The following is a 25,554-nucleotide window of genomic DNA, read 5'->3' on the forward strand; positions in this document are numbered from 1 at the left end:
TGTGAATATTTCAGAATGGTTACTTTTCTTTTCTCCCTGCCAGAGAAACAGGGGTATCTTTCTTGCTTTTTCACCATGAGAAGCTTCTGTGGTTCTTGGAGGTAAAGCCCATGAAAGTTTTGGGGGCCCTAGGAGTTTCATTCTCATGGTAGTCTACACTCATCTACCAGCAATTAGTCGAAATTACCATTTAAATGTTCCTTCCAGTGGTCCAGGTAAGCATATCTCAACTGTCACTCTCTGTATTCACCTCTCTCTCCACATTGCAGGATGGCAGTTTGCCCTATAACCTTGGTTTTCTGTTGAATCAAAGGAAAGTTGTTGGTTTTTTTCCTTGTTTTATGGGTGGGAGTGATGACTTCCAATCTGTATATATCAGAGCTGAATCTGGAAGTTGTCTTCACTTTGAATGATATTTTCACCAATATAGAATTTTGGATTGAGAGGATTTTTAAAATTCTCTCAGCACTTTAAAGATGTCTCTCCGTTATCTCCTGATCATAGTTTCTTTTGAGAAGTCTGATGTACTTCTTATCTTCGTTCCTTTGTCATTAATGCATACTTTTTTCCTCTCTAGCTGGGTTTAAGATTTTATCTCTGATTTTCAGCATCTTGAATATAATGTGTTTAGGTGTGTTGTGTGGTGTTACATTGTATTTTTTGTTTGTTTTCTTTTGTTTTTGATATTTACCTTGTTTGGGATTCTCTGAGCTTTCTGCATCTGTGGTTTGATATTTTTCATTATTTTTGGAAAATTTTCAGCCATTGTTTCCTCAAATACTTACGCTCTCTTCTCTCATTTCCTGCTGGGTTACCAACTACACATGTGTTAGACCATTTGTTATTATCTCATAGCTCTTGGATACTTTGCTTTATTTTATTCTTTTTTTTAGTTTGGGTAACTTCTATTGACTTTTCTTCAAGTTTGTTGATTCTTTCTTCAGCTGTGTCAAGTTTTGTGAGCCAATGAAGGCATTCTTTGTGTACGTTTCAGCATTTTTATGCCATTTCTATTTGCAGAACCTGAAAGTTGATGTGACCTCCTATTGTACTTGTGGCTCCTGAGGTTCTTTGCTGTCCACTAACCCACACTTGGACTTTATCAATTTATTTAGAAATTTAACTGAATTTTCTTCAGTTGCTTTTAAGGTGCCTGCCGTCCAGGCTATGCCACAGATGATTCAGTGCTGGTGTTCCCTCTTTTCTTAGAAGTGCCTTTCTTTAGATTTCATGCTGCACTGTTGCCTTGTGACCTGAACTTTTCAACAGGTTCAGGAAAAGTTATTTTGTAGTTCATTCAGCTTTGTCTTACCGTCTTGAGGGTCTTCTCAGCTTTCTATATCTAGGCAGAGATGGAAATCTCCAAATCTTTTTGAAATTATCCCCCCTTAGATTAAACCTTTCTTTAATGCCTTTGTTTGAATCTTTATTTTCTCACTAAGTGCGTATTATATTCTTCTCTGTGTTGTATCATTTGCACATTTCTCTTTCTTGCTCTCATTTTCCTGAGCTGCAACCCCATATATGATATACAGTGATCCTTCACAATGAAGTGTATTACTTGTAACATTGAAGTCTTTTTGCAGAGCTGAAAATACATTTTGCACTAAATCAGAAAACTTGTTATTCTGGTTTGGAAATAAAAGTAGGTAAATTAATTACTATTTTCCCATATAATGAAGACAGGTTGACTTTAGTCTTCAATTATCATCATTTGTCATACATTTTACTTTTTAAAACTTTTTAATTTTAGAAACTGCTGGTTATCACTTACGAAAGTGAAGCAAAATTTGGGTTCACATTGAACTATTTTAAAGTTTTGGGTAGTTGTCTAACAGAGAAGACTGTGTGGCATCTAAAACAATTTTTTTTAAATAGCCTTAATGAATATTCTAATATTACAAGGTAGAATTTTAAAGTATTTATTCCAAACAGGGGTGATTTAAAGCAGCTTCTGAACCTGGACTTTTTTCATAATTCTTTTTTATGTTATATTTTTAATAAGTATTTCTTGAAATAGGTTATATTTGCACATATTATAAAATTTAAAAGGCAGCAAAGTGTATCCTAAATTACAGGAAAAAGTAAATCTCCCTTTCACTCCTGTTCACAAATTAATTCAGTTTCTATCTTTGAAGGCAGCCTAATTTCCTGTGGATTTTTCTGTCGATATTCCATAATATATGATTGTATAGAGACATATTTTTATATCTCTCTCCCTTTTTTTCACCTCCCTCTCTTCCTCCCCTTGCCTGCTCCTTCCTTCTCTCCTTTAGCCTCTCCCTCTCTTTCCTCTTTCTCTCCCTTTAACATATGTAATGTTATACTGTACACATTCTTTACCTTGCTATTTTCATTTATATTTTGAGAATTAATTCCATGGGTAGTCCTCACTGAATTGCCTTTCTCTCTTTAATTAGAATATACTGTTCACTTATGGAAATTCTCTAATGTGTTTAACTAGTTTTCTGTTGATATACATTTAGGTAATTTCTAGACTTTCGCTACTGCAAACAATGCAGCAGTGTGTTTTTACAAAAGTCATTTCACTGTTGCCATTTATTGTCTTAAATTGAATGTTCACCCCTTAATGAACATGAGCAGTTATATAATGTAACGATAAATTTTGAAACAACCATTTTTAAATGACTTTGCTTTCAGTCTTCTAGATTCGTTTAAACAATGGACAGCCTTAAATTAAAAGGCAAATTGTTAAGTAACTGTAATGGTAAACAGATGTAATAAAATAGTTTCTTAATCTCTTTGAATTAGAATTTTTCAATACTAGACATGTAAAACAATACAGAAGACACTGGATGCTGAAGTTGGTATAACATCATAACAACTAATTTAGAGTTTTATCTTTCATCGGGACAGAGTATTCTCATTTATTTGCTTTATATTAGTAAAAGTTTTGAACCTGAACTTACGTGATAAATGTACATTATAATCTTTTTTGTATCTGTGGAGTTCCATGTTACATTTATTTGAAGGATTCTGCTACTAAAACCAAGCTTAAAAACCACTGCAGTTGTTCATTCTGCCTAATTTTCAGGTTTAAATTTGCATTGTGAAATTTATACTAGGCATTGTTCCTGGAATTCCAGTAACTGCTGGAAAAAAAAAATTAAACAGATTTAGTGTATCATATACAGGATTAGGAGTAGTTCACTGCCTTATATGATTATTTATGTGTAATAGATGATAAATATTTTTTCTATAAACCTGAAATGAAATAGTTTTATTAAAGTTGCTAGTTCAAACAAAAATTATTTAATCAGGGACTTCTCTGGTAGCTCAGGGGTTAAGAATCCACCTGCCAATGCAGGGGACATGGGTTCGAGCCTTGGTCCAGGAAGATTCCACATGCCGCGGAGCAACTAAGCCCGTGAACCACAACTACTGAGCCTGTGCTCTAGAGCCCACATGCCACAACTACTGAAGCCCGCACACCTAGAGCCCATGCTCCGCAACAAGAGAAGCTACCACAATGAGAAACCTGCGCACTGCAACGAAGAGTAGCCTCTGCTCACCTCAACTAGAGAAAGCCTGTGTGCAGCAGCGAAGACTCAGTGCAGCCAAAGATAAATAAATAAATTAATTTTAAAAATTATTTAATCAAACCTGGTCTTGTACCCCCATTCCTTAGTCTGTATTGAAGGACACTCTTTTGCCTAGGTCTCTTAGTGCCTTTTGTTCTTACACAGAGTAAAATGCCATAGCCCCTCCCCCTATCTGGATAGTGGATAGTCACATGGTTCCCTTGCAGGTGTCTTCAGGTCTGCTCAAAAGTCAACTCAGCCATTGAAATTTCTTTCATCTTCACGTATAAAGTAATCCTTTTCCAACTCCCCTTGTCCTACTTCCTTGCTTTATTTTTCTCCCTAGCACTAATTTTCTGACCTAGTATACATTTACATGTTTATTTGCTTATTGTCTGTCCTCATTAGAATGTAGGTTCATAAGTCTTTATATTGTTTCCTGCTATATCACTAGCACATTGAGTGGTGCCTGGCACATTGAACAGGTTGTAGTGGGTGCTCAGTAAATAGTTGACTGTTTGAATGTTGAATTTTCTTTCCTGCTCTTTCTGAAAGTTCTGGTTAGATTATAACAGTGTCTTCATATTTCTGGTGTATCACCTACAGTAATTTTGAGTACCTGTGTTCCCCTTGGACATTTGTAAATCAGTATTTTATATTTCTATCATGAGTTTTAACAGTTGCAAATGGTATGATTTTTTGTATATAGTAAATGTTGTTGTGTTTGAATAGAATTGTTAGGACACTTCTAAAAGTATCACAGTGATTCGATACCTATCAGTGTTCATTTAAAACATACATGCACAAGTTCTTATTTATAGTCAGACAGTTTTCATTATTTTTTTCTCTTTGAACGAGAATCTCTATTTTTTTCTATTCCACTTTCTCCTATAGATTTCTCCTAATGTAATACTTTTATGCTTGAAATAATTATACTTGGAACAAAAATATGTAAATACTTTTTATGATAAAAACACTCAGCGAACTAAGAATAGAAGGGAGCCTCCCTAACATGATAAAGGGCATTTATGAAAATTGACAGCTCACCTTATACTTCATTATACATTATAAATTGTGAAAGACTGAAAGCTTTTTCCCTAAGAGCAGGAACAAGACAAAGACACCAGATGTTTTGCTACTAATCAACATTGCATTAGAAGTCCTAGCCAGAGCAGTAGAGCAAGAGAAAGGAATAAAAAGCACCCACACTGATAAGAAGTAAACCTATTAATTTGCAGATAACATGATTCCACAGATAGACTATGCTAAAGATTCCTCGGCACCAGAAAATTAGTTATAAGTGAATTCAACAGAGTTGCAGGTTTCAAGGTAAATATTTTAAAAATCAGTTGTGTTTTTTACACTAGCAATGAAAAATCTAAAAGGGAAATTTTAAAATTTCATTTACAGTAGCATCCAAAATGATAAAATACTGAGGGATAAATTTAACCAAAGAAACAGTACATTTGTACACTGAAAACTACAAAAAATTACAGGAAGAAATTCCAAGTTTATGAATTGCAAGACTTAATGTTGTTAAGATGGCCGTACCACCAAAGTGATCTGCAGATTCAGTGCAGTGCCTGTCAAAACTCCAAATGCCTTTCTTGCAGAAATGGAAAAGTTGAGCCACAAATTCACATGGAATACTACAACAGGTTCCAAATAGCCAAAACCATACTGAGAAAGAAAAACAAATTTGGAGGACCCGCAGTTCAAGATTCCAAAACTTATCGTAAAGCTATAGTAACTAAAACTGTGGTAATAGCATAAGGATAGATGTATAGATCAGTCAATAGAATAGGATTGAGATCCCAGAAGTAAACCCATACATCTGTGGCCAGTTGATTTTCTATAAGGGTGCCAAGATCATTCAGTGAGAGAAAGATAGTCTCTTCAACAAGGTCTGTGACAAGTGGATATCCACATGCAAAGAAACGAAGCTGGGCCCCTGCCTCACTCCATATACAGAAATTAACTTGGATCAAAGACCGAAATTAAAGTCTTTGACCTAAAACTATAAAACTCAGAAAACACATAAAGGTAAGTCTTCATGACCTCATATCTGGAAATGGATTCTTTTGCTATAACACCAAAAGCACAAGCAACAGAAGAAAAAAATAGACAAATTGGAATTCATTAAAAGCTTTTGTGTATCAAAGTACATTATCAAACAAGTAAAAAGATAAACTATGGAATGGGAGAAAATATTTGCAAATTATATATCTGATAAGGGTTTACTATCAGAATATATAAAGTACTCATATAACTTAACAATAAAAAGACAGCTGAATGGATAGAAGACATCAATAGACATTTCTCCAAAGGAGATATACAAATGGCCAACAAACACATGAAAAGATATTCAACTTTATTGATCATTAAGGAAATGCAAATCAAAATCATAATGAGATGCTCTTTCAACAGGTCCAACAGATTGGCTATAATCAAAAAATTGGAAGATAACAAGTGTTGATAAGGATGTGGAGAAATAGGAACCCTTGTACATTGCTTGTGGGAATGTAAAATGGTGAAGCCCCTTTGAAAAAAAGTTGTGGAGTTCCTCAAAAATATAAAATAGAACTATCATATGACCCAGCAATTTTACTCCTAGGTTTATACCCAAAAGAATTGAAAATAGGTACTCAGACAAATACTTGTATACAGATGTTCATATTCACAGTAACCAAAACATGGAAGCAACCCAAATGTCCGTCACTGGGTGAATGGATAAACAATTTGTGTTGTATGTACACTCAAGGTAATATTATTTAGCCATAAAAAATGTTGATAGGGACTTCCCTGGCAGTCCAGTGGTTAAGACTTCACCTTCCAGTGCAGGGGGTGAGGGTTTGATCCCTGGTCAGGGAGCTAAGATCCCACATGCCTCGCAGCCAAAAAACTAAAACATAAAACAGAAGCAATATTGTAACAAATTCAATAAAGGCTTTAAAAATAGTCCACAGCAAAAAAAAAACAACTAAAATTGTTGATACATGGTACAACATAGATGAACCTCAAAACCACTATACCTAATGGAAAAAGCCAGACACAAAAGACCACGTATTATATGATTTCTTTTGTATTAAATATCAAAATAAGCATATCAAAAGACATAAAAGCAAATTAGTTTTTGCCAGGGTATGGGAGGGAGGATGGCCATAGGGGAAGATTATTTATAGGTTATAGTGTGTTCTTCTGATATATTGAAAAATTTCTGAGACTATAGGGAGTTGTTGATTGCACAGCATTGTAAAGGCACTAAATGCCCTTGAATTGTACATTTTAAAATGGCTAAGTAGGGCTTCCCTGGTGGCGCAGTGGTTAAGAATCCGCTTGCCAATGCAGGGAACACGGATTCAAGCCCTGGTCCAGGAAGACCCCACATGCTGCGGAGCAACTAAGCCCATGTGCCACAACTACTGAGCCTGCATGCCACAGCTACTGAAGCCCATGTGCCTAGAGCCCATGCAGTGCAACAAGAGAAGCCACCACAATGAGAAGCCCGCACACCGCAACAAAGAGTAACCCCCGCTCGCCACAACTAAAGAAAGCCTGTGCACAGCAACGAAGACCGAAAGCAGCCAAACTTTTAAAAATAAATAAAATTTATTTTAAAAATGGCTAAGTATAGTTACGTGAATTTCACTTAAAAGTATATATATATTTAAAGCTAACATTAACTTTTAAAATTGTATAACCATACAGTTTTAAGTGCTTTAATATTTCATCTGGGTGGAGTTATTAGAGTTGATGAATAATAAATATTTTACAGATTTTGTTAAATAATTTTAAAGTCATTAAAAAGTGAAATTTATTGGAAATACATCTTAAGGATATGAATTTTTTTTTTTTTGCTGTACACGGGCCTCTCACTGTTGTGGCCTCTCCTGTTGCGGAGCACAGGCTCTGGACGCGCAGGCTCAGCGGCCATGGCTCACGGGCCCAGCCTCTCTGCGGCATGTGGGATCTTCCCGGACTGGGGCACGAACCCGTGTCCCCTGCATCAGCAGGCGGACTCTCAATCACTGTGCCACCAGGGAAGCCCAGGATATTAATTTTTTAATGCCATTTAGTTCATGTATTCATGGATGAATGCTAAAGTGTTAGCATCAATTCCATTCCTGTTTTATTATTTTTTACCTTAAATCCCACAACCATTGCTTATTATAAAGGTGAACCCTGATCCTCATGATGGGCTTATTGGTAGGATTTCTGGTAGTAATTGCAGACACCAGGGTCTCCAAATGTTTGAATTTGCAGCTACTAGCGATGCCCAGTCATACAGGATGAGGATATCTTTTATCTTTTTGGAAGCCTATCCACAAATTTCTGATAGTAAGATCACCAGGGCTTTGGAGGTGGACTGGTGGATTGCAAAAGCTGGGCTGTGTGACCACCACCCTTCACACAGACACCGAGGTCCATGCCAGCAAATTGCTCCTTGTCCAGAAGCAGAACCAGTCCCAGTAACTTGTAGCTGTATTGTAGCTGTGCGTGGTTGGATCATCTCTGGGGGTAACCCATTCACCTAAGGAGCCAGTGTGCCATGGCTGTGGTCATCTTCTTGTGTCTGAAGGGCTGCGCCAACTGCAGAGGGTCCTTGGATGGCATGGCTGTGATGCAGAGAAGACAGCCTCATCGTGAGGAGTCTCAACTAGAAGAAAGCCCTATTTTATGTTTTATTAGACTCAAATGATGAGAAACATTGTTAATATAAATAAGTAGATGGTAGTGGAAAGGATTTTTCTTTGTCAGTGTCACTTAGTTTTTTGAACTTCTGTGTCATATGCCAAAAAGCAATAATTGATTAAATGTAAAATTTTAATGATTTATTAGCTGATAACTCAGATTTTCCTTCATTTTTGAAACTGAAGAATTAGAAAGAAATGCATAAGAATTTGGTAATAATTAGAGTCATTCACTACTTTTTCAACACCTATAGCAGTATTTCTAGTTGGCCCTATGTTTAGTGCTTCAGAGGTTTTTGCCTCTCAGGGAAACCTATCATGGTAAGAAGAGACACACAGGTTAGAGGAATATATTTCTTTTGTAAAATGAAAAAGTGTAATTGTTAAAGGGGAGAAGGAGAAGGTGAATTCTTATCACATAGGCAGAGAAGTTTTTTTTTTTAATAATTATGTATAGAAATTGAAAATCTTCTGATGCCCATAAAACCTTTCTATGCCCATGGCACCTCATGAAAAATGTTTATATGCTTGCAGGGTACTGAACTTTCTTGGGGAGCTTGTATAAAGTGCTTCATACTGCCTTCAGATACGAATCTTTGAATAGTTTGAGACTTCTATGTACTGTGAATAAAAAGATGGAAAAGAAAACACAGAATTTGGTCAGAGAGGAAAAAAAAAGAATTTGGCCCTAAGGCTGTTTCTTTCAAAATAGATTTATATTATTTCTAGCTTGTGTCAGGAATAAATGTAGAATTAATATAAAATTCTTTAAAATGTGGTGAATTGGGGATATTGACTTCTCTTATAATTCCTTTTGTAAAATTTTTCCCAGGTGAATGAATGGTCATTGAAGATAAGAAAGGAAATGAGAGTTGTTGACAGGCAAATAAGAGGTAAATTATTATTTTACATCTCCTATTCTTTATCTTGGTGTATTTTGCATTAGTTCATAAAAGTAAACTGTATCTACATCTATAAAACATAGTTTATATTAATTATTTATGGCTGCCCTAATTATTTGCTTTCTAATTATAGTAAGAAAAACAAGATATAATCAACTCAAAGATCTTTACATTTGATAAGAACTAAAATCTTTCCTCCAGCCTGGCATTGAGCTATTCAAGGGGGAGAAGCCATGTTCATTCATCTGTGATTTCCTAGAGTCCAGGTTACTGTTGGAAACAAAGCAGGCGCTCACATTCTGTGGTGGACAGAATAACGGCCTCCCAAAGATGTCCACGTCCTAATCCCCAGAACCTGTGAATATGTTACCTTACATAGCAAAAGGGAACTTGCAGATTTGATTAAATTAAGGATCTTGAGGTGGGGAGATTAATCCTGGGCTATCTGGGTGGGCTCATAAGAGTCCTGATAAGAGGGAGGCAGTATGTTGAGAAAAAGTGAGAGAAAAGGAGATGTGACCACAGAACCAGATGTTAGAGTGCTATGCTTTGAAGATGGAGGAAGAAGACACAAGCTAAGGAATGCAGTTGACCTCTAGAAACTAGAAAAGACAAGGAAATGGATTCTTCCCTGAAGCTTCCAGAAGAAACACAGCCCTTCCAACACCTGGATTTTAGACTTCTTTTTTGTTTTTGTTTTTTAAAATTTATTGGGCTGTGCTGGGTCTTAGTTGCGGCACACAGGATCTTCATTGCCGCATGCAGGATCTTTTAGTTGCGGCATGCAGGCTCTTAGTTTGCGGCATGTGGGATCTAGTTCCCCAACCAGGGATCGAATCCAGGCCCCCTGCTTTGGGAGCGTGGGGTCCCAACTGCTGGACCACCAGGGAAGTCCCAATTTTAGACTTCTGATCACTACAATTAAAGAATAAATTTTTGTTGTTTTAAGCCATTTGGAAAAAAAAAGTAAAGAAACCTCTTCCTACTTACAAAGAAATGGTTTTATGGAATTCAAATTAAATAAATTGTATGTAAGGAATGCAGTTCCATTTTTGCTACAGTTTATCTTAGCATGGCTGTAAATTGAGCAAAATATGTTTCTAAATAAAGTTGATTATTGTTGAGTACTACTTAAAACTAAGGTGACTTGCAAAGAGTAACATTTAAAACTTTTATGATTTTTAACACTTTCATGATTGGAGAAAAATTAATAACAGAGGTATCACCATATCACTCCTTTTAAAAAAGAATTAGAATAGCAATATAGGGGTAGGGAAGTAAAATGTATGAACTATTAGGTATAAAATAAGCTACAAGGAAAAAAAAATAAGCTACAAGGATATATTATACAACATGGGGAATATAGCCAATATTTTATAACTGTAAATGGAGTAAAGCCTTTACAAATTGTGAATCGCTGTCTGTACATCTGTACAGATAGTAACTTGTACATCTGTAACTTATATAATATTGTACAGCAATTATACTTCAATTAAAAAAATAAAAATGAAAAAAATACTTGTAAATAAGATATTCCAAAAGTAAATAAATAAAAAATAATTACAGAGGGGAATTACATTCATAGCCATGATGGAGTAATGGTTATGGATTTGAGCTTGCACTCCATTGTAAATAAAGAAAAAACTGGACAAAAGCTGTGAAACATCTGTTTTCAAACATTGGATAACTGTCAGTGCAGGATTTTGATCAGTGAGAAGAGGGAAGCAAAAGGAGAGAGCCCTAATATGGTCCTCATTTTCTGCCTAGGGAGACTTTCAAGGTCATAGCTGTGGAAGGAGATTCCAAGCAGAGTGTGGTGTTCTCACTGAATTGAGGAGGAAGAGACTAGGGTTCAGGGAGGCTGCAGTGGCTGGAACTTGTGGGGCAGAGTATCAGAACAAGAGCAATATCCAAAGAAAAAGCTGTAATATCCGCACAGGGTCCCATTGAGTCTTTAGCTGACTACTAAGCTGTGCATACTTAGAATGAGATTTTAGGAGGCTAGGCGAAGAACAGTTACTGGGGACAGAACAACTACCAGGAGGGGGCTATAAGCTAGACAGTTCCCAGAGTTAACAGAGGATTGAGAGATGGTAGAGTTCTGACCAGACACAGTAAAGAGACTTTGTTGAATATCTGGGGCATTCAGTAGAGACTGCAGAAGGGTCATGCCTTAATATTAAGGTGAAAGTAGCCCTAGCTTAAAGGCTACCATATGCCCACACCAACGAAGCTTAAAAGCAGATCTGTTACTGTATAGCACAGGAACTCTACTCAGTGCTCTGTGGTGACCTAAATGGGAAGGAAATCCAAAAAAGAGGAGATATATATATATGTAGAGCTGATTCACTTTGTTGTACAGTAGAAACTAATGCAACATTGTAAAGCAACTATACTCCAATAAAAATTAATTTAAAAAATAAAATAAAAATAAATAAAAATTAAAAGAAGTCTTGAAAGCTGAACTACCAAAATAAAGCTGAACATTCTTTAAAGCTCTTTAAGGCTGAACTACCAAAATTGCAGATACCCCAAAATGAAACATTTAGAGTGTTCAACATCCAATGAAAAGTAACTAGGAAAGTGTGACCCAAAATCAAGAGAAAAATCAGGAAATATAAATAGACCCAGAAAAAAAATAGATGATCAAATGAATAAGCAGACAGGGATTTTAAACAGCTATTATAATATGTTGAGGGATTTAGAGGAAAACATAATGAACATATGTTTCAAAGGAAAACATGAACATAATGAAGAGGTAAATAGAAGATATTGAAAAGAACAAAGTAGAACTCAGATGAAAGATCTAGAATAAAGTGAAGTAAAATGAAAGCTTCACTGAATGGGTTGAACAAGCAGATTATACACTACAGAAAACAAGATCAGTGAAATCAAAGATAGTAATACAAACTATCCAAACTGCAGTACTGAGAGAAAAAAGTAAAAAAAAAAAAAATCAAATGATCCAACATGTAATTTGAGTCTCAGAAGGAAAAGAGTCCAGAAAGGATCACATGATATAATAGCTGATGAAAACTGTAAACCCACAGATCCAAGGAACTCCAATTTCAAACGGGATAAACACAAAGAAAACCTTGCCAGGACGTATTATAAGCAAATTACTGAAAGGTAACAATAAAGAGATAAAACAGTCTGAGGAAAGGGTAATGATTAAAATTTTATTATCAGAAACAATACGAACCAAAACATCTTTGATACAATAAAAGAAAAATACCCACATTATCCTAGAATTCTGAGTCCAATGAAAACAGCATTCAAAGGTGAAGTAAAGATACTTGTATACAAAAGCCAAGAGAATTTGTTGCTAGTAGGTCTACAGTACAAGAAACGTTAAAGGAAGTTGTAAGCTGAAGGAAAATCATACCAGATACAAATTTGGATTTACCCAGAGGAATGAAGCATGCTGGAAATTATAAGTATGTAAGTAAATATAATGTTTTTCTCTTTTAAGAGCTTCTTTTTAATAATTATTGACTGTTTAAAGTAAAAGTAATAATATGGGGCATAAAACATAATGTAGAACTATGACAATGTATGACAATAATAGCACAAACAATTGATTCATGTCATCTTTAGAAACCACATAAATTCAGTTAGTGTCTCACAAACCTTGTTTATTCCTGTTTTGTGCTTTGCTTATTGTATACCTTCTCACATCCATAGCTCATTTATCTGGTTAAATGATCTTCAAGCTCTGTCTTTCTCCTCATGGTTCCTGTTATTTCTCATTCATAGCAATTTATTAGTTAGCTAACTAACATGATATCAGAAAAATAATAGTGGGTTTTGGAGTCCTTACACTACCAGATTTAAACCATCACTGCTATCAGTTAGCCACCTGTCCCTATTAAAATTCTTTGAATCTCACAGAACTGTACTGACAATTAAATCTGTGAATGTATGTAAAATGTTTAGGACAGTACTTGGCATATAGTAGACAATTTACTACATTTATGGTGATACCAAAAAAGGAGGGTGGGGGTTACTTTAGACAAAGTATAACTTTGAAATAATGTGATTGCTTTAAATGTTACTTGCATATGAAGGTTTACCACTGAAACACTTCTAAAGTCTTTGATTTGTTTTTTTGTGTGTTTTTGTTTTTTATCTTTTTAGATTACATAGCTTTATTTAGTCTTTGATTTGAATTTTATTTTTATACAGCAGGTTCTTATTAGTTATCTATTTTATACATATTAGTGTATATGTCAATCCCAGTCTCCCAATTCATCCCACCACCACCCCACCCCCTGCTTTCCCCCCTTGGCGTCCATACATTTGTTCTCTACATCTGTGTCTCTATTTCTGCCCTGCAAACCGGTTCATCTGTACCATTTTTCTAGATTCCACATATATGTGTTAATATACAATATTTGTTTTTCTCTCTCTTACTTACTTCACTCTATGACAGTCTCTAGGTCCATCCACATCTCTACAAATGACCCAGTTTCATTCCTTGTTATGGCTGAGTAATACTCCATTGTATACATGTACCACATCTTCTTTATCCATTCATCTGTCAATGGACATTTAGGTTGCTTCCATGACCTGGCTGTTGTAAATAGGGCTGCAGTGAACATTTGGGTGCATGTGTCTTTTTGAATTACAGTTTTCTGTGTGTATATGCCCAGTAGTGGGATTGTTGGGTCATATGGTAATTCTACTTTTAGTTTTTTAAGGAACCTCCATACTGTTCTCCATAGTGGCTGTATCAATTTACATTCCCACCAACAGTGCAAGAGGGTTCCCTTTTCTCCACACCCTCTCCAGCATTTGTTGTTTGTAGATTTTCTGATGATGCCCATTCTAACCGATGTGAGGTGATACCCCATTGTAGTTTTGATTTGCATTTCTCTAATAATTAGTGATGTTGAGCAGCTTTTCATGTGCCTCTTGGCCATCTGTGTGTCTTCTTTGGAGAAATGTCTATTTAGGTCTTCTGCCCATTTTAGAATTGGGTTGTTTGTTTTTCTCATATTGAGCTGCATGAGCTGTTGGTATATTTTGGAGATTGATCCTTTGTCTGTTGATTCATTTGCAAATATTTTCTCCCATTCTGAGGGTTGTCTTTTCGTCTTTTTTATGGTTTCCTTTGCTGTGCAAAAGATTTTAAGTTTCATTAGGTCCCACTTGTTTATTTTTGTTTTTATTTCCATTACTCTGGGAGGTGGGTCCAAAAAGATCTTGCTGTGATTTATGTCAAAGAGTGTTCTTCCTTTGTTTTCCGCTAAGCGTTTTATACTGTCTGGTTTTACATTTAGGTCTTTAATCCATTTGGAGTTTATTTTTCTGTGTGGTGTTAGGGAGTGTTCTAATTTCATTCTTTTACATGTAGCTGTCCAATTTTCACAGCCCCACTTATTGAAGAGACTGTCTTTTCTCCATTGTATATCCTTGCCTCCTTTGTCATAGATGAATTGACCATAAGCGTGTGGTTCATTTCTGGGCTCCCTGTTCTTTTCCATTGATCTGTGTGTCTGGTTTTGTGACAGTACCATACTATTTTGATTACAGTAGCTTTGTGGAATAGTGTGAAGTCAGGGAGTCTGATTCCTCCAAGTCTGTTTTTTTCCCTCAAGATTGCTTTGGCTGTTGGGGGTCTTTTGTGTCTCCATACAAATTTTAAGATTTTTTGTTCAAATTCTGTAAAAAATGCCATTGCTAATTTGATAGGGATTGCATTGAATCTGTAGATTGCTTTGGGTAGTATAGTCATTTTCACAATGTTGATTCTTCCAATCCAAGAACATGGTATATCTCTCCATCTGTTTGTATCATCTTTAATTTCTTTCATCAGTGTCTTATAGTTTTCTACATACAGGTGTTTTGTCTCCCTAGGTAGGTTTATTCCTAGGTATTTTATTCTTTTTGTTGCAGTGGTAAATAGGAGTGTTTCCTTAATTTCTGTTTCTGATCTTTCGTTGTTAGTGTATAGGAAGGCAAGAGATTTCTGTGCATTAATTTTCTATCCTGCAACTTTACCAAATTCATTGATTAGCTCTAGTAGTTTTCTGGTGGCATCTTTAGGATGCTCTATGTATAGTGTCATGTCATCTGCAGGCAGTGACAGTTTTACTTCTTCTTTTTCAATTTGTATTCCTTTTATTTCTTTTTCTTCTCTGATTGCCGTGGCTAGGACTTCCAAAGCTATGTTGAATAATAGTGATGAGAGTGGACATCCTTGTCTTGTTCCTGATCTTAGAGGAAATACTTTTAGTTTTTCACCATTGAGAATGATGTTGCTGTGGGTTTGTCGTACATGGACTTTATTATGTTGAGGTAGGTTCCCTCTATGCCCACTCTCTGGAGAGTTTTTTTCATAAATGGGGGTTGAATTTTGTCAAAAGCTTTTTCTGCATCTCTTGAGATGACCGTATGGTTTTTATTCTTCAATTTGTTAATATGGTGTATCACATTGATGGATTTGCATATATTGAAGAATCCTTGCATCCCTGGGATAAATCCCACTTGATCATGGTGTATGATCCTTTTAATGTGTTGTTGGATTCTGTTTGCTAGTATTTTGTTGAGGATTTTTGCATCTATATTCATCAGTGATATTGGTCTGTAATTTCCTCTTTTTGTCGTGTCTTTGTCTGGTTTTGGTATTAGGGTGATGGTGGCCTTGTAGAATGAGTTTGGGAGTGTTTCTTCTTCTGCAGTTTTTTTAGAAGAGCTTGAGAAGGATGGGTGTTAGCTCTTCTCTGAATGTTTGATAGCATTTACCTGGTAAGAAATCTGGTCCTGGAATTTTCTTTGTTGCAAGATTTTATATCACAGTTTCAATTTCATTACTTGTGATTAGTCAGTTTATATTTTCTATTTCTTCCTGATTCAGTCTTGGAAGGTTATACATTTCTAAGAATTTGTCCATTTCTTCCAGGTTGTCCACTTTATTCGCAAGAGGTGCTTGTAGTAGTCTCTTATGCTTTGTATTTCTGCAGTGTCTGTTGTAACTTCTCCTTTCTCATTTCTAATTTTATTGATTTGAGTCCTCTCCCTTTTTCTTGATGAGTGTGGCTAAAGGCTTATCAATTTTGTTTATCTTCTCAAAGAACCAGCTTTTAGTTTTATTTACCTTTGCTATTGTTTTCTTTGTTTGTATTCCATTTATTTCTGCTCTGATCTCGATTTCTTTCCTTCTACTAACTTTGGGGAGTTTTTGTTCTTCTTTCTCTAGTTCCTTTAGGTGTAAGGTTAGATTGTTTATTTGAGATTTTTCTTGTTTCTAGAGGTAGGATTGTATTGCTGTAAACTTTTCTCTTAGAACTGCTTTTGCTGCATCATTTGGATCATTGTGTTTTCGTCGTCATTTGTCTCTAGGTATTTTTTGATTTCCTCTTTGATTTCTTCAGTGATCTCTTGGTTACTTAGTAATGTATTGCTTAGCCTCCATGTGTTTGTGTTTTTTATGTTTTTTTCCCTGAAATTTATTTCTAATCTCATAGCGTTGTGGTCAGAAAAATGCTTGGTAGGATTTCAGTTTTCTCACATTTACCGAGGCTTGATCTGTGAGCCAAGATGTGATCTATCCTGGACAGTGTTCCGTGTTCAGTTGAAACGAAAGTGTAATCTGCTGTTTTCGGATGGAATGTCCTATAAATATGAATTAAATCTATTTGGTCTGTTGTGTCATTTAAAACTTTTGTTTCCTTATTTTTCTGTCTGGATGATCTGTCCATTGGTGTAAGTGAGGTGTTAAAGTCCCCCACTATTATTGTGTTACTGTCGATTCCCTCTTATAGCTGTTACCAGATGCCTTGTGTATTGAGGTGCTCCTGTGTTGGTTGCATATATATTTATGATTGTCATATCTTCTTCTTGGATTGATCCTTTGATCATTATGTAGTGTCCTTCCTTGTCTCTTGTAACATTCTTTATTTTAAATTCTGTTTTATCTGATATGAGTATTGCTATTCCAGCTTTCTTTTGATTTCCATTTGCATGGAATATCTTTTTCCATCACTTTCAGTCTGTATGTTCCCCTAGTTCTGAAGTGGATCTCTTGTAGACAGCATATATACGGATCTTGTTTTTGTATCCATTCAGCGAGCCTGTGTCTTTTGGATGGAGCATTTAATCCATTCACATTTAAGGTAATTATCGATATGTATATTCCTGTTACCATATTCTTAATTGTTTTGGGTTTGTTTCTGTAGGTCCTTTTCCTCTCTCGTGTTTCCTACTTAGAGAAGTTTCTTTGGCATTTGTTGTAGAGCTGGTTTGGTGGTGCTCAAGCTTTTGATTTCTCCATCAAATCTGAATGAGATCCTTGCTGGGTAGAGTAATCTTGGTTGTAGGTTCTTCCCTTTCATTACTTTAAGTATATCATGCCACTCCCTTCTGGCTTGTAGAGTTTCTGCTGAGAAATCAGCTGTTAACCTTATGGGAGTTCCCTTGTATGTTATTTGTCATGTTTCCCTTGTTGCTTTTAATAATTTTTCTTTGTATGTAATTTTTGTCAGTTTGACTACTATGTGTCTTGGTGTGTTTCTCCTTGGGTTTATCCTGCCTGGGATTCTCTGCACTTCCTGGAGTTGGGTGGCTATTTCCTTTCCCATGTTAGGGAAGTTTTCGACTATAATCTCTTCAAATATTTTCTCGGGTGCTTTCTCTCTCTCTTCTCCTTCTGGGACCCCTATAATGCGAATGTTCATGCATTTGATGTTGTACCAGAGGTCTCTTAGGCTGTCTTCACTTCTTTTCATTCTTTTTTCTTTATTCTTTTCTGTGGCAGTGATTTCCACCATTCTGTCTTCCAGTTCATTTATCCATTCTTCTGCCTCAGTTATTCTGCTATTGATTCCTTCTAGTGTATTTTTCATTTCAGTTATTGTATTGTTCACCTCTGTTTGTTTGTTCTTTAATTCTTCTGGATCTTTGTTAAACGTTTCTTGCATCTTCTCAATCTTCACCTCCATTCTCTTTCTGAGGTCCTGGATCATCTTCACTATCATTATTCTGAATTCTTTTTCTGGGAGGTTGCCTATCTCCACTCATTCAGTTGGTTTTCTGGGGTTTTATCTTGTTCCTTCACCTGGTACATAGTCCTCTGCCTTTGCATATTGTCTATCGTTCTGTGAATGTGGTTTTCATTCCACAGGCTTCAGGATTGTAGTTCTTCTTGCTTCTGCTGTCTGCCCTCTGGTGGATGAGGCTATCTAAGAGGCTTATGCAAGCTTCCTGATGGGAGGGACTGGTGGTGGGTAGAGCTGGGTGTTGCTCTGGTGGGCAGAGCTCAGTAAAACTTTAATCTGCTTGTCTGCTGTTGGGTGGGGCTGAGTTCCCTCCCTGTTGGTTGTTTGGGCTGAGGCAACCCAGCACTGGAGCCTGTCGGTCTTTGGTAAGGCTAATGGCAGACTCCGGGAGGGCTTATGCCAATGAGTACTTCCCAAAACTTCTGCTGCCAGTGTCCTTGTCCCCGCAGTGAGCCACAGCCACCCCCGCCTCTGCAAGAGACCCTCTGACACTAGCAGGCAGGTCTGGTTCAGTCTCCTATGGGGTCACTGCTCCTTCCCCTTGGGTCCTGGTGTGCACACTGCTTTGTGTGTGCCCTCCAAGAGTGGAGTCTCTGTTTCCCCCAGTCCTTTTGAAGTCCTGCAATCAATCCCTCTAGCCTTCAAAGTCTGATTCTCTGGAAATTCCTCCTCCCGTTGCTGACCCCCAGGTTGGGAAGCCTGACGTGGGGCTCAGAACCTTCACTCCAGTGGGTGGACTTCCGTGGTATAAGTGTTCTCCAGTTTGTGAGTCACCCACCCAGCACTTATGGGATTTGATTTTATTGTGATTGTGCCCCGCCTACCGTCTCATTGCGGCGTCTCCTTTGTCTTTGGATGTGGGGTATCATTTTGGTGAGCTCCAGTGTCTTCCTGTCAATGATTGTTCAGCAGTTAGTTGTGATTCTAGTGCTCTCACAAGAGGGAGTGAGCGCATGTTCCTCTACTCCACCATCTTGAACCAATCCTCATTTGGTTTTATGTTAGCAGTCAAGGTGAATGGATTTAAAGAATATATTAGTGAAAAAAAGAGTACTTGCAAGACTGTTCTATGCTCTTAGAAGTCAGGATATTGGTTTCCCTTGTTGGGGGCATGGTGAATTAGTAGGGACATAAAAGGACCTCATGTTATGTTGGTAATATTTTGTTTCTTCATCTGATTCCTAGTTACATGGGTGTGTTTAATTTGTGACAGTTTATGTGGCTTTATGGTTATGTGTGTGATATATGTATGTACGTATGATATACTTCAGTAAAACATTTAAAGAAAAATAGTAGTAACTTAAAGCAAAGTATAAACACAAGTAGTTCTTATCGTCTTATGGAGGACTCAAGGTAGTCCACATTTTTAGCTTTCAGCCAAATGTAACACATTTAGAGCACTCATAATAGGCAATACTGGAGTGAATTTAGAACATTCATTTTGCCCCTCTCCTCAAATGAACATAGTTAGCTTGCGTTTTTACCCCCATGACTATAAAGGTAGTAATACACACACTGATGCAGAAAAGTATAAATAAGAAAGTTAAAATCACTCTGAAATCCTACCACCCAGAGATAACAGCCACAAGCATTTTGGTGATCATCGTTTCAGATACATTTCTGTCTGTATTTGTACTTACATATAAATACTTGTTTATTAATGAATCATAGTATTCTTGCTGCCATTTTATTTATTACATTAAAATATACATAACAGAAGTTGACCATTTAAAAAAATTTTATTGAAGTATAGTTGATTTACAATGTGTTAATTTCTGCTGTACAGCAAAGTGATTCAGTTATGTAGATATTCTTTTTCCTATTCCTTTTCATTATGGTTTATCACAGGATATTGAATATAGTTTTCTGTGCTATACAGTAGAACCTTGTTGTTTATTCATTCTATATATAATGGTTTGCATCTGCTAATCCCAAACTCCCAATCCTTCCCTCCCCCCACCCTCCTGGCAACCACAGGTGTGTTCTCTATGTCTGTGAGTCTGTTTCTGTTTCGTAGATATGTTCATTTGTGTCATATTTCACATTCTACATATAAGTGATATCACATGTTCATAAATTGATCATTTAAACCATTTTAAAAAACACAGTTCATTGACATTAAGTACATTTACATTGCTGTGCAGCCATCACCACTATCCATCTCCTGAATTTTTCCTTCATCTCATATTGAAACTCTGTAGCCATTAAACAGTAACTCTCCATTTTTCCTTCTCCACATCCCCTGGTAACCACCATTCTGCTTTCTGTCTCTATGTATAATTAGACTGTTCCAAGTACCTCATATAAGTGTAATCACAGAGTATTTGTCCCATTGTGTCTGTCTTATTTTACTTACCATAATGTTTTCATGACTCATTCATGTTATAGCATGTATCAGAATTTCCTTCTTTTTATAAGACTGAATAACATTCCACTGTATGTAGATATCTCATTTTGTTTATCTATTCATCTATCACTAGAAATTTGGGTTATTTCTACCTTTTGCTATTGTGAATAATGCTGTTATGAACATGAGTATACAAATATCTGTTCAAGCCCCTCCTTTTAGTCCTTCTGTGTATATACCCAAAAGTGGAATTGCTAGGTCAAGTGATGATTCTTTATTTAATTTTTGAGGAGCCACCATAGTGTTTGTCACAGCACTGCACCGTTTTACATTCCTAACATCAAGAGCTAAGACATTCAAAAGCAACCACACTTACAGGGGAATATAGGTGGTCACTGTGCATGCCCAGGGAAATACACAGGCTCTGAAAAGGCTAACTTTACACCTCAGGATGATCTCCAGTACAGAGACACCATACAGTAATAAAACAAAACAACCATTTCAAACCCTGAGGAAGTGGGAGAATCTGGTTTCCAAAGTTATCATCTTAAAAAGTTTAAATGTCCAGTTTTCAACAGTAACAACAACAAGATCACAAGGCATACAAAGAAACAGGAAAGTATGGCCCATTGAAAGGAACAGAAATGAATAGAAAATGTCCCTGAAAAAGACCAGGTGACAGATTACTAAATAAAGACTTTAAAACAGTGATCTTAAAAATATGCAGTGCTTCCCTGGTGGCACAGTGGTTGAGAATCTGCCTGCTAATGCAGGGGACACGGGTTCGAGCCCTGGTCTGGGAGGATCCCACATGCCGCGGAGCAGCTAGGCCCGTGAGCCACAGCTACTGAGCCTGCGCGTCTGGAGCCTGTGCTCCTCAAGAAGAGAGGCCCGATAGTGAGAGGCCCGTGCACCATGATGAAGAGTGGCCCCCGCTTGCCACAATTAGAGAAAGCCCTTGCACAGAAACGAAGACCCAACACAGGAAAAATAAATAAATTAATTAATAAACTCCTACCCCCAACATCTTCTTAAAAAAATATGCAAAGAACTAAAGAAAGATGTGGACAAAGTCAAGAAAATGATATATAAACAAAATGGAAGTATCAGTAAAGAGAAAACATGAAAAGAAGCCAAAAATAAATTCTGCAGCTGAAAAGTATAACTGAAAACTTAAAAATTGCTAGAGTTATTCAGAAGCCAATTTGAGCAGGGAGAAGAATTAGTGAACTTGAAAATAATACAGTTGAAATGTTCAAGTCTGAGGAACAGAAGGAAAAGAATTTGAAGCAAACAGAGCCTAAGGGACCTGTTGGACAGCATCAATTGGATCAACATACACGTTGTGGGAGTCCCAGAAGGAAAGGAAAGCGAGAAGGAGGAAGAGAGATTATTTGAAGAAATAAAGACAGAAACTTAACAAATTTCCTGAAAAACATGAATATAATCATCCAAGAAAGTCCACACACTCTAACGTAGAATAAACTCAGAGACCCATGCCAAGGCACATTATAATTGAACTATAGAAAGACACAGAGAGAATGTTTAAAGCAGCAAGAAATGACCTGTCACATACAATCAATCCTGAATAAGATTTTCAGCAGATTTCTCATCAGAAATGTTGAGGGCCAGAAGACAGTGGGTTGATATATTCAAATGCTGAAAGAAGATACCTATACACCGAGAATCCTATACCCAGCAAAACAAAGGAGAAATTTTGACATTCCCACTTAAACAAAAGCTATGGGAGTTTGTTACCACTAGACCTGCCTGGGAAGAAATGCTAAAGGGTGTCTGTACTTCAGGTTGAAATTAAAGGACTGTAGACAGTAACTGGAAACCATATGAAAAAATAAATACCTCAATTAAAGGTAAATACATGGCGGGCTTCCCTGGTGGCGCAGTGGTTGAGAGTCCACCTGCCGATGCAGGGGACACGGGTTCATGCCCCGGTCTGGGAAGATCCCACATGCCGCGGAGTGGCTGGGCCTGTGAGCCATGGCCGCTGAGCCTGCGCATCCAGAGCCTGTGCTCTGCAATGGGAGAGGCCACAACAGTGAGAGGCCTGTGTACCAAAAAAAAAAAAGGTAAATACATGGGCAATTATAAAAGGTAGTATTCTTGTAACTTCATTTTTTGCTTTCACATGATTTAAGAGCCATGTGCATTTTTTAAAAATTAGGCTATATTTTTGAACACAGTGCAGAAAAATGTGCTTTTGTGACATCAGTAGCTGTATGGGGATGGGGACAGAGCTGTATAGAAGTAAAGTTTTTGCATACTATTAAAGTTAAGCTAATAAAAATTCAAATTAGTGTTACAACTTTAGGATATTAAGTGCATTCACCAGGGTAATCACAAAGAAGGTAGATATAAATTATACACTAAAGCAAATGAAAAGGGACTTGAAGTTTCACCATAAGAAAAGAAACAGATAAATACAAAAGAAGACATTAATGCAGGAAATGAAGGACGAAAAAGCTGTAAGACCTACAGAAAAAATTGCAACATGGCAGAATTAAGCCCCTCCTCATCAGTAATCACTTTAAATGTAAATGAATTAAACTCTCCAATTAAAAGGCAGAGTTTGGCAGGATGGGGGCAAAATGACCCTAGTGTACACTAAGATACAAATAGGTTGAAAGTGAAAGGAAGGAAAAAGATATTCCGTGGAAATAGTAACCAAAAGAGTGGAGATTGCTGTGCTGATATAGCACAAAATAAACTTTAAATTAGAAAAGATTACAAGAGTCAAAGAAGGACATTATATGTTAATAAAAGTTTTAATACAGTAAGATGTAATCTATGCACCTAATAATAGATGATCAAAATATATGAAGGGAAGTAGATCTACAACAATAGTTGAAGATTTTAATAACCCATTCCCAAAATTGGATATAACCAGACAGAAGATAAATAAAGATAAAAGAGGACTCGAACAACACTATAATGAACTAACAGACACATACAGAATACTGATAGACATATACAGAATAGACATGTGCAGAATACTCAATGCAACAACAACAGAATACACATTCTTAAGTGCACATGGTACATTCTCCAGGATAGACCATGTGTTGGGCCAAAAACCAAGTCTCAATCAGTTTAAAAAAAATAAGAAGGAAATTTAGAAAATACCTAGAGATGAGTGAAAACCACAGCACTATATATCAAAACTTTTGGGATGCAGCAAAAGCTCAGAGGGAGATTATAGCTATAAAGATGCTTTACATTAAAAAAGAAGAAAGATATCAATCAACAACCTAACTTTACAACTTACAGAAAAAGAAGAAAAAACTCAACCTAAAGCTAACAAAAAGAAGGAAATAAGAAAGATTAGATCAGAGAAAAAGAAATAAAGACTAGAAAAGCAGGAGAGAAAAATCAAAGAAACTTAAAGTGAGTTCTTCAAAAGAGCACCAAAACTGATAAACCTTTAGCTAGATTGATGGTGGTGGGGAGGGAAGAAGGGAGGAGGAGGGAGAGGGAGAGGGAATCAAATTCCTAAGATCAGAAATGACAGTTGGAGCACTACTATGATTCTACAGAAATAAAAAATGTAAGAGAGTACTATGAACAATTGTACACTAAAAAAATTGGATAATTTAGATGAAATGGACAAATTCATAGAATTATAAAATCTACCAATACTGAAACACCAATAGAAAATCTGAATAGGCTTATAACTCTTGAGATTAAATCAGTAATCAAAAATCTCTCCCAACAAAGAAAAGTCCTAGACCTGATGTATTCACTGGTGATATCTACTAAACATCTAAAGAACTAACACCAATCTTTCTCATACTTCTTCAGAAACTTGAAGAAAAGGGAACACTATCTAACTTGTTCTCTAAGGACAGCATTTCCCATAGCAAAGCCAGACAAAGACACTACGGGAAGAGAAAACTACAGACCAATACTCCTTATGAACACTGATGCAAAAGTCCTCAACAAAATACAAGCAAACAGGATTCAAAAGGATTATACACCATGACCAACCGGGATTTATTCCTGGAATGCAAGGATGGTTCACCTATGAAAATCAGTCAATGTAATACACCACATCAACAAAATAAAAAAAAAAAACTATTCCAAAAATTTGAATAGGAAGGAATGCTTCCATACTCATTCTATGAGGCCATCATCACCCTGATATCAAAACCAGACAAAGATATCACACACAAAATAGAAAAGTACAGGCCAATATCACTGATGAACATAGATGCAAAAATTCTCAACAAAATATTAGCAAACAAATTGAACAGTACATTTAAAAGGATCATACTCCATGATCAAGTGGCATTTATCCAAGGATGGAAGGATGGTTCACTTTATGCAAATTAGACATTGTGATATACCACATTAATAAACTGAAGAATAAAAATCATACAGTCATCTCAATAGATACAGAAAAAGCTTCTGACAAAATTCAACATCTGTTTATGATAAAACCTCTCAACAAAGTGAGAAAAGAGGGAGCATCACTCAACATGATAAAGGCCATCTATGACAAACCCATAGCCAACATCATACTCAAGGTTGAAAAGCTGAAAACATTTCGTCTAAGATCAGGAACAAGACAAAGATGCCCACTCTTGCCCTGTTTATTTAACATAGCATTGGAAGTCCTAGCCATGCAGTCAGACCAGAAAAAGAAATAAAAGGAATCCAAATTAGAAACGAAGAAGTAAAACTGTTACTATTTAAAGATGACATGATACTATGTGTAGAAAATCCTGAAGATGCCACCAAATAACTATTAGAAATAATAAATGAATTCAGTAAAGTTGTAGGATACAAAATTAATACAGAGAAATCTGTTGTGTTTCTTACACTAACAACAAACTGTCAGAAAGAGAAATTAAGAAAACAATTCCATCAGAAAGAATAAAATACCTAGGAGTAAATCTAACCAAGGAGGTAAAAAACTTGTACTCAGAAAACTATAAGACACTGATGAAATAAACTGAAGATGACAGAAACAAATGGAAAGATATACCATGCTCGTGGATTTGAAGAATTAATGTTATTAAAATAGCCATACTACTTGAAGCCATGTATAGATTCATT

The 25,554-nt window shown here is 36.3% G+C and overlaps 1 protein-coding gene across 1 annotated transcript in view; it reads left to right on the plus strand.

Annotated features, from left to right (window-relative positions):
• Positions 1 to 25,554, plus strand: part of CHMP3 (charged multivesicular body protein 3) — an 84,132-nt gene that overhangs the window by 14,918 nt on the left and 43,660 nt on the right. Inside the window, exon 2 of the mRNA XM_029231824.1 lies at positions 9,066 to 9,126. Coding sequence (XP_029087657.1) covers positions 9,066 to 9,126 — 61 coding nt within the window. The remainder of the gene's footprint in view (positions 1 to 9,065; positions 9,127 to 25,554) is intronic.

Source organism: Monodon monoceros, unplaced genomic scaffold (assembly GCF_005190385.1).
Source record: "Monodon monoceros isolate NGI ecotype Baffin Bay Population unplaced genomic scaffold, NGI_Narwhal_1 Super_Scaffold_19, whole genome shotgun sequence".
NCBI lineage: Eukaryota > Metazoa > Chordata > Mammalia > Artiodactyla > Monodontidae > Monodon > Monodon monoceros.